At 40.9% G+C, this 14,851-nt stretch overlaps 2 protein-coding genes and 1 non-coding gene across 3 annotated transcripts; all 3 read right to left on the bottom strand.

The window, feature by feature from the left end:
* Window positions 1–9,337, bottom strand: lgals8a (galectin 8a). The gene is made up of 9 exons (XM_034700080.1): window positions 9,221–9,337; window positions 5,515–5,603; window positions 5,170–5,380; window positions 3,776–3,895; window positions 3,621–3,671; window positions 2,632–2,658; window positions 2,117–2,205; window positions 1,815–1,980; window positions 1–611 (listed from the first exon to the last, which is right to left on the bottom strand). The coding sequence occupies exons 1-9, from the start codon at window positions 9,257–9,259 to the stop codon at window positions 462–464; spliced, it is 942 nt and encodes a 313-aa protein (XP_034555971.1). The 5' UTR covers window positions 9,260–9,337; the 3' UTR covers window positions 1–461.
* Window positions 9,338–11,437: 2,100 nt separating this feature from the next.
* Window positions 11,438–14,851, bottom strand: LOC117824179 (ribonucleoside-diphosphate reductase subunit M2). Its single transcript, XM_034699592.1, has 10 exons — window positions 14,590–14,851; window positions 14,294–14,362; window positions 13,573–13,710; window positions 13,370–13,486; window positions 13,032–13,165; window positions 12,857–12,951; window positions 12,613–12,746; window positions 12,406–12,510; window positions 12,199–12,312; window positions 11,438–11,800 (listed from the first exon to the last, which is right to left on the bottom strand). The coding sequence occupies exons 1-10, from the start codon at window positions 14,677–14,679 to the stop codon at window positions 11,648–11,650; spliced, it is 1,149 nt and encodes a 382-aa protein (XP_034555483.1). The 5' UTR covers window positions 14,680–14,851; the 3' UTR covers window positions 11,438–11,647.
* On the bottom strand, window positions 11,916–12,053 carry LOC117824743. The gene has a single exon (XR_004633673.1). It is a non-coding gene; the product is annotated as a small nucleolar RNA SNORD94 (small nucleolar RNA).

The following is a 14,851-nucleotide window of genomic DNA, read 5'->3' as shown; positions in this document are numbered from 1 at the left end:
TTGATTTAGACATCAGCACAGACTTTATTTAAAGATTAATCAGTGATGTGAAGTCATTTCTTTTAGTGCTCAGACAGACATCAACAGGAAGTGTTCACACAGGTTCATGTTAGTTCATGAGATTACTCTCCCATGATGCTCTCTGTTTCCTCTAACTACAGCGTATCATGTATCAGGATCCAGGATTAAGAGGCACAATCAGAAGATGAGTTAGTATGTTAGGTTTCTGGATGAACTTGGTTCAGACGTTTTCTTTCCCAATCTTAAAGACTGAGTGGATTACAGAGTTTGAAACATGTTCATAAAAACTCTTAAAAAGACATTCACACATCGCTCATCGATATCAAAAACATTAACTTGGTCATCGGGCCTTCAGGGTTCATTACGTACAACACTGCAGGTTATTTACATTTCACTCTCTGTAGACCGGATTAACGGGTCTCAGAGGGTCCCAGAGGGTCTCAGAGGATCTTAACGCCCAGCAGTGTGACGTCTCCCTGAACCTCCAGCTGGGTCACCAGGCTCAGGTCCTGGGCCCGGTGTTTGTAGTCCAGCAGGTGGACTCCGTTAACGGCGACTTTAAACAGCTGAGAGTCACACAGGATGATCATCTGCACAGAAAACAAACAAACACGTATTATCACAACAATGTTAATTCATACAAAAATACAAGTTTAACATTTTTAATCAAGCACTCAGAAAACATTCTGTTCGGTTATAAAGGTGCTTCATGAAAATGTAAAGTCTACAATGAAATTTAAAGTTTACAATGAACATTTAAAGTTTAGTTAAGTTTATAATGAAAATGTTTCAGTCAATTTTAAGTTAACTAAACACAGAGTTTACCATTAACAATAAAATGAAGCATTTTTAATAACATTTATATAAATTCTATAATTAAATTTTAAAAGTATAAAATGTAACAAATTCTAAACTTTGTATTGAAATGTAAAGTGTGCGACAATATTGAACATTTAATCACAAAATGTTACATTGATAAAAATGTAGTTCGTGATGAAATGTTAGTTTACAATGACATGAAGTTTACAATGAAAATGTAAAGTTTACAATGAAAATGTAAAGTTTACAATGAAAATGTAAAGTTTACGATGAAAATTAAAAGTTTACAATGACATGTGAAATTTACAATTAAGTTTACGATGAAAATTTAAAGTTTACAATGACGCGTGAAATTTACAAAGAAAATGTTAAATTTATGATGAAAATTTAAAGTTTACGATGAAAATTTAAAGTTTACAATGGAAATGTTAAATTTACGCTGAAAATTTTAAGTTTACAATGACGTAAATTTCACAATGAAAATGTAAAGTTTACAATGAAATATAAAATTTACGATGAAAATTTAAAGTTCACAATGACGTGAAATTTACCATGAAAATGTAAACTTTACGATGAAATGTATAGTTTGAATGAACATGTTAAGTTTACAGAGAAATGTTAAGATTACAATGAATAAGTGTAAAATATGGAAGTGAATAATAAAATGCTAAGTTCATACCTGTGTTAAAAAAGTATGTAGTTGAATACAATTACAATCCGTACGATTCAAAATTTGTCTTTTTTTTAAATTATATTAAGCAGTGTAATCTTTTAATTTAATTACATGGATATAATATTAGGGAGTAATGTGATGGAATGAAAATGACACTAACTAAAACATTATTTGGATCAATATTGACCGTTTAAACAACCATCTCTATAACTCTTTAAATGTCTTGAGGGTCTTTATGCACCATACATGTTTTAGATTCTAGAGTTTAATGTGTTTATATTTTAAGGGTCTGTTGTCGTACCTCAAAGTATTCTCCCGCTCTGAAGGGGAAGGAGTCCAGCTTGGTCTCCTCGGGGCCCCAGCACTCAGAGTGGAAGGAGTTTCTGACGAAGACTCCTTTCTTCAGACGAGGGTTCAGATGAAGAGCGATGTCACTGCTGTCAGACGCTCGCAGATTCACACTGAAACTAAAACACAGCAGAGGAACACCCTTTTTACCCAAAACCAGAGTCCTGTTTCTGTGGGTGTATCACTGAATAACCTTTAAATATGAGTGACATTAAAGAGTGAACACAGACAGACGTGTGTGGATGTGTTGCGTACCGGTCTGCGTCCTTATTGGTTTTTCCTTTAACGGTGATGCTGAGTCCGACTTTCAGTCCTTTAAGAAGTTCTCCTCTGAAGGGAACGCTCTGAAAACACAAGATCAGAAACACTTCAACATCTGAACCTGAGAAATGTTAAACTTCTGTCTGTAGTTTAGTGACACAGATATTTAAGCTGATGATTGTTTTTGTGCAGGAAATGGAAAGCAACAGATATTTGGTTTAAAACTGTTAACAGCACAAAGAACAAACAGAACAATGACCTTAAGAGAGACAACTCAACAAGCAACATTATTTAAGAGAAGAGACGTCTAGCAACAATTTGAATTAGTCAATCTCATAGCTCATGTGAAAAACAGACACAAAAACATCGGCTACAGGCAACATTGGTTTAACAATCAGTCCTGACTTCACACTTGGTGCATCTCTACTTTTAAGATAAGTGTGTTTATTTTAAAATAAGTTAAAGGCTGAGAAATCACAACAAACTGAACATGCGATGGTTAAACTCACCAAGTCGCCTGAAAAAGACTTGATGGGCTGGAGGAGGAACAAAAAACAGGAATTAATCAAAGTAGAAAAACATGGCGGTCAGAAAAGATTAGCATTTGTATCAAAAATACATATCAACACAACATTCTCGTCCTCAGCAGATGTGTGTCTAACATGAGTCTGGTCCTGCTGGAGGTTTCTGCCTGTTAAAGGAAGTTTGTCCTTGCCACTGTAACTTGCTAAATGCTGCAAAGTGCTCTGCTCATGGTGGATTAAGATGAGATCAGACTGAGTCCTGTCTGGAAGATGGGACCGGATCTGATCCGGTCTTGATGTTGGGTCTTTGTTAATAATAGAACATAGAGTACGGTCTAGACCGGCTCTGTTTGGAAAGAGTCTGAGGAGAACGTTTGTTGGGATTTGGTGCTTTATAAATAACGTTGACTAAATGAATTTTGTGAGGTGTTCCACAGGGCTCAATGTTAGGTCCTCTAACGTTTTGCTCTAACATGGTTCTGCTCATGGAGAATACTACAGAAGAGGATTAGAGTATCTGAATATTTTTGTGAAGGTTAGGCCACTAAATAAAAATAAAAATAAATTTGACATTTTTTGAAATTTGAACTTAAAAGTCAGAATTCTGATTTTAAAGTCAAAATATTGAAGAAAAAGTCGATTTTTTTTTTATACTGGCCTAACCCCCAAAAACCTTAAAAAAAAAGAAAATGAATTGGGTTTAATCCTCTTCTATAGATTATTAAGAAATATCATAAACATGATCATTTGTATGCAGATGACACTCTGTTGTAGGAGAGTATAACACCCGAGCTGCTAAAATATTAAATATTTAAAAAATCTGTAAGGATTTATTGTCACATAAATCCCACTGAGAAAAGATAACCTTCACATATTTTTTATTTTATTGATCAATGTTAAATAATGTGATTAATCTGTTTTCTCTTTATAAAGTATTTTGGCTCTGTTGGAAGACCATGTGAGTTTGTCCTTACGTTGGTGGCAGAGTCCTGGCTGCTCAGACTTGCCGAAGGAGAAACTGCGCCCTAAAAATAAAAACAACAACAACAACAAAGCCTCTGATTGGTCCTCATCACATGTTTACAGTCACAGGTTTATCACATGAAGCAGAATCTGCAGACTGACTCACAGCGCTCGGGAGGATGCCCACAGCCTCAACGTTGACCTTTCCAGATATGCACAGAGTGTCGACGTTCTCCAGCTCCAATCTGTGTGTGAACTCCAACAGATGAGCTCCGTTTACCGCCACCTACAGGAGAGAGAGGGAAGTACAGAGAGGGTTTACTGAAGGAAGAGTAGGAGTACAACAACGTGAGAATAAATACTGCAGGGCATGTTCAATAATAAAACACCAGCTCCATCTGAAGCAGCTCAAACTGAACAAACAGGACAGCTACAGGTTTTAAACCTCAGGGTCTGGCCCCTCCTGACAGTCACCGGATGAATACAAGGGGTCATCACATGAACAGAAGGAGGGACAAATGTGTTCTTATAAACTTGTCTGTTAATTTTGGATCATTTCGACAATAATTAGAACTAAAGTCTCAATTTAATGAGGAGATCTTTGTCATATGTTGAAGATCTTCTTCTTGATACTTTGACACAGTTTTGTGAAACTTTTACAAAAGTTTAACTTCAAAGACGTCCCTCTTTTTACAGCAGGCGGTTCGCTGCACTTCTCTTCTTCCCTTCGTATTAAAAGATAAATAATATCAAGTCATTTCCTAATAAAATTACAACTTATTGATTGTTTTATTCTGACTTTTTCACACATTATTACACTTAAATACTTGTAAAACTACAACTTATGCATAAAATCACGCCACAGCTCTCATAAAATTACAACTTTTATATTATTTTTTATATGTGATGACCTCCTCTGAGAAAATAAGGACTTTATTTTGGTAATATTATGACTTATCCTCGTAAAATGACAGCTTTTAGTTTTTAATATTATAACTTTTTTCAAAAACTTCAGATTTATTTGCATAAAATAAAAATAAAAATATTGTAATACTTCTCATAAAAGAAGGACTTTGTGTTTGTATTATAAAAACGTATTCATTTAGACTTTCTCATAAAACTTTTACTCTTTTAAGAATAATGACAACCAGGGAGCTGGTGGCCTAGCGGTCCAAGCGCCCCACATAAAGAGGCTATAGTCCTCATCACAGGGGTTGACGGTTCGACTCCCAGCCGCAACCATGTCCTGCATGTCTTCCCCCACTCTCTACTCCCCACATATCCTGTCTCTCTTCAGCTGTCCTATCAATAAAGGCAAAAAGAATAATGACAACTATATTATTGGAAATATTAAGACTGTATTCTTCTAATGGTAGGACTTCATTTTCTAGTTCTCACTGACTCACTGATGTGTCTTTAAACTCCATCAGACTCCTCAGTGCAGCACTTTGGGTAACAACAGACATCACATGATCATTGACCAGACGCCTTCAGAAGCCTTTTATAATCATTGGTATAAAACCAGTCCCTCACATCCTCCTGCAGGATCTGGTCTCTCACCTTGAACTTGTCTTTCAGGACGAGGATGATGAGTTCAAACGCCGCCCCGGCGGAAAACGGCATCTGATACAGGATCTCCTCTCGGCCCCAGCGCTCCTTCTCCAGCGTGTTGCACACGACGCACGGAGACTTGGAGAGCCGAGGGTTGAAGTGGAACGCCACGTCGGCCCTCGGCTTCACGCTGCTGCCGCACGTGAAATCTACCTGGAACCTGCAAGACGGCGCAGAGGGACGAGAGGTGAGGCTGGAACTGTGAGGCTCTGTGATGTCAGCACAGGTGTGTCAGCAGGTTCAGGAGGTTGAACCAGGTTTCAGATTGAATCATGTTTTCTTTGGAGTCCTCACCTGTCAGCGCCAGATGGCACCGAGCCCTGAATGAGAACCATCTCACCCGGCAGCAACCCACCCAGGATCGTCCCGGCGAAGGGGATCACCTGAAGATGATGGGGACACGTTTAAACTTCATGTGTTTGATATCAACATAACATACTTAACCCTCCAGAGATACATCAGTTATCAACACATGTAGCCAAACATGCTACATTTTAAAGCTAACTAGTTTGTTATTTGATTTTATCTTACATTACATTAAAGTCTCTTTCTTATTGAATGTGAAGCATCAACACAATCAGGGACGTGAGAGGGGTTTGGTTCTTTTTTGAGACGTTAGTCTATGTGGTGGGCTGTGTAGCGCTGTTGCCTCACAGCTAGAAGGTTCTTGGTTTGAATCCTCGGCCGGGCAGGTGCCTTTCTGTGTGGAGTTTGCATGTTCTCTCCATGCATGTGTGGGCTCTCTCATGGTACTCCTGCTTCCTCCCACAGTCCAAAAACGTGCTCACCAGGTTGATTGGTCACTCTAAATTGCCCGTAGGTGTGAGTGTGTGCTTGAATGTTGTCTGTCTCTCTGTGTTTGCCCTGTGAGAGGTTTGCGACCTGTCCAGGGTGTACCCTGCCCTCCGCCCGAAGCCAGCTGGGATAGGCTCCAGCCCCCCCGTGACCCCTAATGGGATAAGCGGTCAAGATAATGGGTGGATGGATGGATAGTCTCTGTGGTAGGAAAAAGTGCAAAAGCCAAAGGGATGACCGCAGCTTTGAGAGGACTGTCAAGAACTCCTGAGAGCTTCACGGGGAGTGGACTGAAGATGGTCCCTGATATCAATCCACTCCTGACCCAGCAGAAACTCGTACCTGGGCTACGAAGACAAAGAAAGTAAGCGTTTCACTTGTAAATCAAGGTCCTCGAGTCCAGAGGAGGCACAGAATCCACGGTGTCTGAAGTCCAGAGTTAAGTGTCCACAGTCTGTGATGGTTTGGGGGGCCAGGTCTTCTGCTGGTGTTGGTCCAAAGTCAACGCAACCGTCCGCAAGGAGGTTTTAGAGCACTTCATCTGCTGACAAGCTTTATGGAGATGCTGCTCCACTTCCAGGACAGGCACCTGCCCACAACGCCAAAACTACCACCAAATGATTTGATGACCATGATATCACCGTGTTTGATTAGCCAGCCAACTCCAATGACCTGAACCCTGGAGGGACTCTGTGGGGTATTTGTCAAGAGGAAGACGAGAAACACCCGGCCTGAGAATACAGACCAGCTGAAGGCGGCTAACAGAGTTACCTGGGCTTCAGTAAGACCTCAGCAGAGCTACAGGATGACCTCCTCCATGATGCAGTATTTCATGATACAGGAGCCCAAACCAAGTACTGAGTCTAAATGATCATAGTGTATCTGTAGTTAGAATCCTGTACTTTAATTGATTTTAGGGAATGTTCTTACAATTTGAGATGCTGGATTTCTGATAAGGCTTGATGGAATGTTTCATTTGGACTATTCAGTAACTTCTTTTTCAGATACACTACCGGTCAAAGTTTGAGAACACCACAATTTTTCAAGATTTTTGTTGAAAATTATGCATGCATGTCTTATTGTGCTCTAAAATGAAAACATCAAACAAATAAACAACAGCCTTTCGCCTACTCCACGGCGTACAAAAATCACCTTCTTCCAGTCTTCATTAGTCCACTGGCGGAGTTTCAGGGCCCAGGCAAGCCTCTTCTTCTTATTCTGATGTCTTAGCAAAGGCTTTCTTGCTGCAACTCGACCGGTCAAATCTGCAGCTCGAAGTCTTCTCTTCACAGTTGAAACTGAGACTTGCTTACTACGATCACTATTAAGTTGTGCTTGAAGCTGTTGTCCTGTGAGCCTCCTATCACGCAAGATGTTGACTCTCAGAAACCTGTCTTCTGATTTAGTTGTGGGTTTGGGTCTGCCAGACCTCTTCCTGTCAGAGTTTCCCCAAGTTTCTGAGTGCAGTTTGATGGTGAAGGAAACTGTACTCACTGACACCTTGACTTTCTTTGCAATTTCTCTGTAGGAAAGACCTACATCTTTAAGTGTTATGGTGGTCTGTCTATCTTCCATTGTTAATTGCCTTTTTCTGCCCAGTTCTAAAGCAACACACTACTTTCTGGAGTTCAAATGATGCTCACGAGGGTACGGTACCACAGTGTGTTCCAACACTACTTTTATGCAGACAGAGGGGGTTGGAAGTCAAGGACAATTGGGACACCTATAAGAATTGGTAACACCAACTTTCAAGGCTTGATTAACCTCAATTGCTGCAGAACGGCGACCCATTTTTTGTTCCCTGAAAAAGGCCTTTTCGTATAATTCTGAAATGTACGTAATTTTTTCAGTTTTCGGTAATCTTACCTTTTTTTTTTTTTACCTCTGGCAGTTCACCACTTACCTTTGTACCATTTCAAGCTATTCAATGGACTTGAACTGCTTGGATTTCAATAAAAAAGTGGAAAAATTGGGGTGTTCTAAAACTTTTGACCAGTAGTGTATATTAGTTCATACATCAGGCTTGGACCAGCTTTTGTCATGCTGCTATAGGCCTAGACTGCCGGGGGAACTGGCACACTGACACACTGGGATCCTAGCTCACCTTCTTCCCCCCAACCCCTTCATCACTTACTTTAACTCTGCCTGTCCCATTAAAGTTACTAACCATAGACCTTTCTGGAGTCCCTGAGCTCCATTGTCTCGTAGATTCATCTGAGCTGCCGTAGACGTCCTCCTGCTGTGGACGATCTGGACTCCAGCTGATACGGACGTGCTGGACTCCAGCGGCAACAGCTTCTACGACTCGTCTCATCACTATCACCTCTCTCTCTTACTCCCCTTTATCTGTCTTTCCAGACCCAACTCAGTCGAGGCATGATGGCTGTCTAACATGAGTCTGGTTCTGCCTGAGGTTTCTGCCTGTTAAAAGGAAGTTTTTCCTCACCACTGTAACTAGCTAAATACTGCGATGTGCAATGCTCATGATGGATTAAGGTGGGGTCAGACTGAGTCTTACCCTGTCTTGGTGTTGGGTCTCTGTTCATAATTTGACATAGAGCGGTCTAGACCTGCTCTGTTTGTAAAAGCGTCTTGAGATAACGTTTGTTGTGATTTGGCGCTATACAAATAAAGATTGATTGATTGATTGATTGATTGAGTTCAATCCTTCAGTAAGAGTTGGTATATTCAATGTCAAGGTCCTTACATTTCCATAGAAGTGAAACAGACACAATGCTACGAGACACAGCAGCTGTTACTCCATTAGATATCATGATTATTTTAATATCAAATCGCTCAGCTTCAAAATGACTCAGCTTGTTAACCTTAGTGAGGACATTACACAAACTATAAGACACTAACTCACTCATTTAGAGGAAAGCTGACAGTCCAGCTGTTGTGTCGTTAAAGAGGGAGAGGAGGGGTCAGTAGATTTAATCTGATTATTTTACTGTGAATTAAAGACATTTCATTCATAAAGAGTAATTATATTAATCTAGAACACTGATAATGACCTTACATGTGTTATATAAGGACAGGTCACATTAAACATTAACATATATATGAAGCTGACACACTGAGTAAATAACTCCACATGCTAACCTCGCTGCTGTAAGGCTGGTTCTCAGTAAAGATCAGATTTAAAGACAGAGAGGAAAAGATGAAGAGAAGCTCTTAATCTCAGGTAAACACAGAAACGTCTCACCGGGGTGATGAAGGTCTGTCTGGGGTTTGAAACCGACATGTTGGAGGAGATCTGCCGCGAGCTGAAGCTAGTTTGGACTTTTGTTTACTTCCGTGTGTGACGTCAGCAAGGTGGAGGATCACAAGGAAGCGACAGACCGAGAAAAAAAAGATGCAGACACGAGGTTTCTTTTTTTTTTCCTCATTACTGGTTTGAAATATTTCAAAACGTCCCTTAAAGAATTTAAAGTATTTATATTTTTAGCTGTTTTTTTGTGTAAAATACAAACTGGTTTTGGTTCAGCGTGATGACGTAACTGTCTACTCCATGTGCATAGAAGAGACGTGGTGAAAGCTGCTGATCCTCAGTCTTATGATTCTAATAAAGATTCTCTGACCTCTCCTCCCAGAGATCCTCTCATTGTTCACACTCCACATACCTGCAAACACCACATACCTGCTGCAGGGAGGAGGACTTCATTTATTATTGTTCACTTCTTCTATTGCATCATGTTTCATTCATAATACCTCATTATGATTCTTTACAAATCAGTGAGTCATAATTAACTTCACTTATATTATTACTGCAGTTATGTGCTTTAATCCTAGGCACCTTGTTAAATCCTACATCTGTATTTTTATATATATATGTTGTGTTTTTTATATTGTGTTAAGAAGTTATTGTTGGGGCATTTTTCCACTAGTTGAAAAAATAAATAAAAGTTAAATAAATTACTCAAAATGTTGAGAGACCAAGTCTAAAATGTGATGAAGGTAAAAAATATGTGACAGGAATTCATTACTATGAAATCAAATTTTACTATTACTATTAAAAATTACTATCAATAATTAACTCTTGACTGAGTGCAGAACGATCAATGCTCACGCTCCCTACATCAGAGAGATTTAAACTAAAGGGGACTGTGCTTCTGAATGTGTTGCTCCTAAACTACTAATGTATTCGTATTTAATGCAACCTTTAATTTGCCTTTTCATGTTATTGTGAAGCTCTTTGGGACCTCTGCTCTATAGATTAATGTCACTTAAAGTCATGACTTTTAACCGTATACATTTTCAATTAAAGGGTTAAATCTCTAATTTTCTGATTGGATAAAATTCATCTGTTTTTATACTTTTTATACATTTTATATCCAGTAATGGAAGTAACTAAGTAAATATACATGATTACATTTTTTGAGTATCTTTTTTTAAGTTATAATTTTGTGGCTGTTACACCTTTATTTTACAGAGGAGAGGACAGTGGGTAGTGGGGGAATGACATGCAGGAAAGAGGCTGCAGGCTAGATCTGAACCTGGAACGCCCACTACATGGGCACACAACTTAAACAGACCAAGTCCACACCTGATACTTAAGTATTTTTTAAAGCAAGTACTCCAGGATTTTAACTCAAGTCCTAATCTGACTGAACAACTTTCACTTGTATTGGAGGAAAGTTTGACCGGGAGGGTCTATACTTCAGTAATGAAGACGTGGACTTAGTCCTCCACTGTTTATTGTCAAAAAATGACTTGATCAGAGCGCTGGTGGCCTAGCGGTCTAAGCACCCCACATGCAGAGGCTACAGTCCTCGTCGCAGGGGTCGCCGGTTCGATTCCCAGCCGGTTGACCGTTTCCTGCATGTCTTCCCCCACTCTCTACTCCCCACATTTCCTGTCAATCTTCACCTGTCCTATCCAATAAAGGCAAAAAAAAGCCAAAAAAATATAACTTAAAAAAAAAAAAAATGACTTGATTGTTTTTTCTTTAAAAAGTGTTTCCTAAAATTAAGAATGGAAGCTTTTATTTCTTTAGTGTAAAATCAAGTTAAGATTATATTGTGACCGTCTGAATCACTTTAGAAAACAAAATATTCATCTTTGACTTTCAGTCAAACTCCTTCAGTGCTCAATTTCTTTTGAATTTGTGAAGTATCATCATATAATGAATATTCTTGTCTCTGTGGAAATGATTCCCTTTAACACAAAGATTCAGTGACAAAAATAAACTGACTAAGAAATGTTTAAAATCCACATGAGCAACTTCGACTTGGAAAAAGAAACCATCACCTGAAGAAAACACCAACCTAAATGATTTCTACCCCTCATCTTTGTTTAGATTCATCTCTCATGGAGTCAAATGTGAAGAAGAGAGGAGGTTTGTGTTTGCAATAAGTCATTTTATTGCAAAAATATCTGTACAAATTAATATAACAGTATCTAACAGTAAAAAAGGTTATTAAAAAAACTCTAGTTAGTGTATAACAAAATAAAAAACATCAGTTCAGGTCATCAGGTTAACTGCTGAGTAACTCTTCTATGTACATCATATATGACTCAGCAGTTATCAAGATAAAGAGGCAGTGCAAGGAGAGACCCCGAACCGTTAGAGTCTACAGAGTTCATGTTTCCCCGTCAGCTGCTCGTACCAAGTCCAAAACACAAGGGTCCCCTAGAAGTCTGCGTCCAGCCTGAAGGTGTTGTCTGTGGAGCCCGACATCACACCCATCCTCTGGTACTCGCCCACACGCTTCTCAAAGAAGTTTGTCTTCCCCTCCAGAGAGATGTTCTCCATGAAGTCAAAGGGGTTCTCCACCCGGTAGATCTAAAGACACACAGAGAGACAGATCAGGTCAGAGTCTACTTAAGGGATCCAATCAGATCCGGTCTGACTCCACAGATTGAGAGAACACAAGAGGATCTAAGAGTTCTGCTTGAGGTCTGTTCAGTGTGGCGTCTGTATCGTGCCGCTGCCACTCTGTCAGTGAACCACACGTCCTCCAATCAGAGCTCAGCAGCAGCACTCAGCCCCCATTACTGGCTGAGGTCCGTACCCCTGCGCGTCTCATCATCACAGACCTGATCCTCTACAGACCTGGTCCTAAACTCTAGAATTCTTGCTGTTATAACTGTTCTGTATTCTCACTAGAAGCTGGTCTCTCTCTAGGTGTTCTGGTCTCTAGGCATGCTCTGGTTTGAAGGTGTTGTGGTGTGTTTGGTTACCTTGCTGAATCCGAGCTCCAGCATCAGTCTGTCGGCCACAAACTCGATGTATTGCTTCATCAGATCGCAGTTCATCCCGATCAGCTTCACGGGCAGAGCCTCCGTCAAGAACTCCTGAACACACACACACACACACATCGTTAACACCAGGTGAACACACTCAGTAGGTAAACAGAGTGTGTGGGGGTGGAGGTGTGTGTTGGTTACCTGCTCGATCTCCACGGCGTTCCTGATGATGCTGGTGACGGTTTGTTCTGACGGCTTGTTCACCAGATGTTTGAACATCAGACACGCAAAGTCACAGTGCAGACCCTGAACACAACACACAGTGTTAATACACACACACTGATCACTACACACACACTGATCACTGCACACAGACTGTCCTTCATGTCATCACTAATCACTAATCACCTCGTCTCTGCTGATGAGCTCGTTGGAGAAGGTCAGACCGGGCATCAGGCCTCTCTTCTTCAGCCAGAAGATCGCAGCGAACGACCCCGAGAAGAAGATTCCCTCCACGGCGGCAAAAGCCACGACCCGCTCTCCTGCAGGGCACACAGAGACCAGATCAATACCTCATGATCAGTACCAGATACAGGACCAGTATCAGACTGTATTGGTCTCATTATGATGACATCATAGAGGGCAGGTTTACCGTAGTTGGCGTTCTTGTTGCCGATCCAGTTGATGGCCCAGTCAGCCTTCTTCTTCACACATGACAGAGTCTCGATGGCGTTGAACAGGTATTCTCTGTGGGTCAGTGAACGCACCGTCAGACACCAGATCACAAACAGTATGGGGGTCTAGCACAGATCAGTATGGGGTCTCACCTCTCAGTGGGCTCCTTGATGTAGGTGTCGATGAGGAGGCTGTACATCTCTGAGTGGATGTTCTCCATGGCGATCTGGAAGCCGTAGAAACACCTGGCCTCCGTCACCTGCACCTCCTGAGTGAAGCGCTCCACCTGGTGGTCACATGAGGAACAGAGAGAGAGTCAGCAGCTGTGGATCACTCAGAGCTGATCCTTCTACCTCTGACCATCAAGAGGAGCGTGGACTCCTCCTGATGGACGGAGAGGATCTGTGTTTGTCGTGTTAAATAAAGGTTTGTCTTTTGAATCAAACAGGAAACAGAATAAAGTCGTGAACACTCGAGCGCTTCTCCTCACCAGGTTCTCGTTGACGATGCCGTCGCTGGCTGCAAAGAACGCCAACACGTGAGAGATGAAGTAACGCTCCTCGTCCTTCAGAGACTCCCAGTGCTGCAGGTCCTTCGACAGATCCACCTGAACACACACAAGACATTAGCATCACATGACAACACCTGAGTCACATGACCTACACCTGTCCTCCATCAGAGACTCTGACGTACCTCCTCTGCGGTCCAGAACGAGGCCTCGGCCTTCTTGTACATCTGCCAGATGTCGTGGTACTGGATGGGGAAGATGACAAAGCGGCGAGAGTTCGCCTTCAGCAGCGGCTCCTCTTCCTCCTCACTCTTCTTCACTGGCTGAAAGACACAAACACACACACCATCAGACATGAACACACAATACACACACTAACACTAACTTAACAGAAAAACAGATCAGGACAATTTGCAAGTAGCAATACTTAAGAAAACTTAGTTGCAGGTTTATTTGATGAAGTCAAGCAGTTTTAAATTCTTGAAATTGATGTTTTATGTCTTTAAATGTTGAATCACGTGATGACATGATAAAAACACTTCCTGTGTTTCATATTTAAAGAGGAGAACACATCTGATCACTGTTTCTGAACACCTCTAACTTTAAATCCTTCATTTAGGATGCACATAATAAACAGGTCTGAACACATGTGTGTTACAGAAAGTTTCATATAAACAGATAAATAAACTTTAATTCAATGAAGTAAAAACTGCATGCAGCAGGTGAGCATCATCATCAGCTGATTGTTGGCGCCAGAAGTCAGATTTTAGGCGCCACATGTCCTAAAAATAACCCCACAAACAGCTGATGGAGGACTTTAATGTGCTCAGTGATCCTCTGGAGGTTTTGATTGTTAAAGTTTAGCAGGTTTGGAGGTTTGGGGGGTTTGAGGGTTGGATCACTCACCAGAGGCTCGTCGAAGATTTTCCGCGCGGTTTTAGACGCCAGGATGCGGGTCGTGTTCAGACTCGGAGGCTGGAGGAAGAAAAACAACTTTATAAAGAATAAAAACTAAAAACACATGCAGAGTTTATATGTTCATGTATTCACACCAACAGCTGATTTAAACAGAGTTACAGGTTAAATACAGGGCCGTCAGGCTGACGTGACGTGTAATTAAAGGCACAGTAACGTACAGGGAGAGTCTAACAGGAACAAAGAAACACACATGAAGAAGGTTTTGCAGGTTTTTGGTTACTCACCGTGTTTTCTTTGTCCACAGACATGTTGCTGATCTGACTGCTCAGAGAGTTTTCATTCTTCACGGAGAGAGGAGAGCGAGCAGACATCATGTTAGTCTCCACGAGTTCACACAGGCAGAGGAATAAAAAGCTGAATAAGTTAACAAACTAAAAGAAGTTTAAAAAAGAGAGAAAAACACTAAACTAACAAACAGCAGGACACACAGAGAGCAGAGACTGAAGCGGGCTCTGATGGCTGCTCGACCTTTTTATTGGAATCTTG

Source organism: Notolabrus celidotus, chromosome 13, assembly GCF_009762535.1.
Source record: "Notolabrus celidotus isolate fNotCel1 chromosome 13, fNotCel1.pri, whole genome shotgun sequence".
Lineage (NCBI taxonomy): Eukaryota > Metazoa > Chordata > Actinopteri > Labriformes > Labridae > Notolabrus > Notolabrus celidotus.
This window is presented reverse-complemented; position numbering and strand designations above follow the sequence as displayed.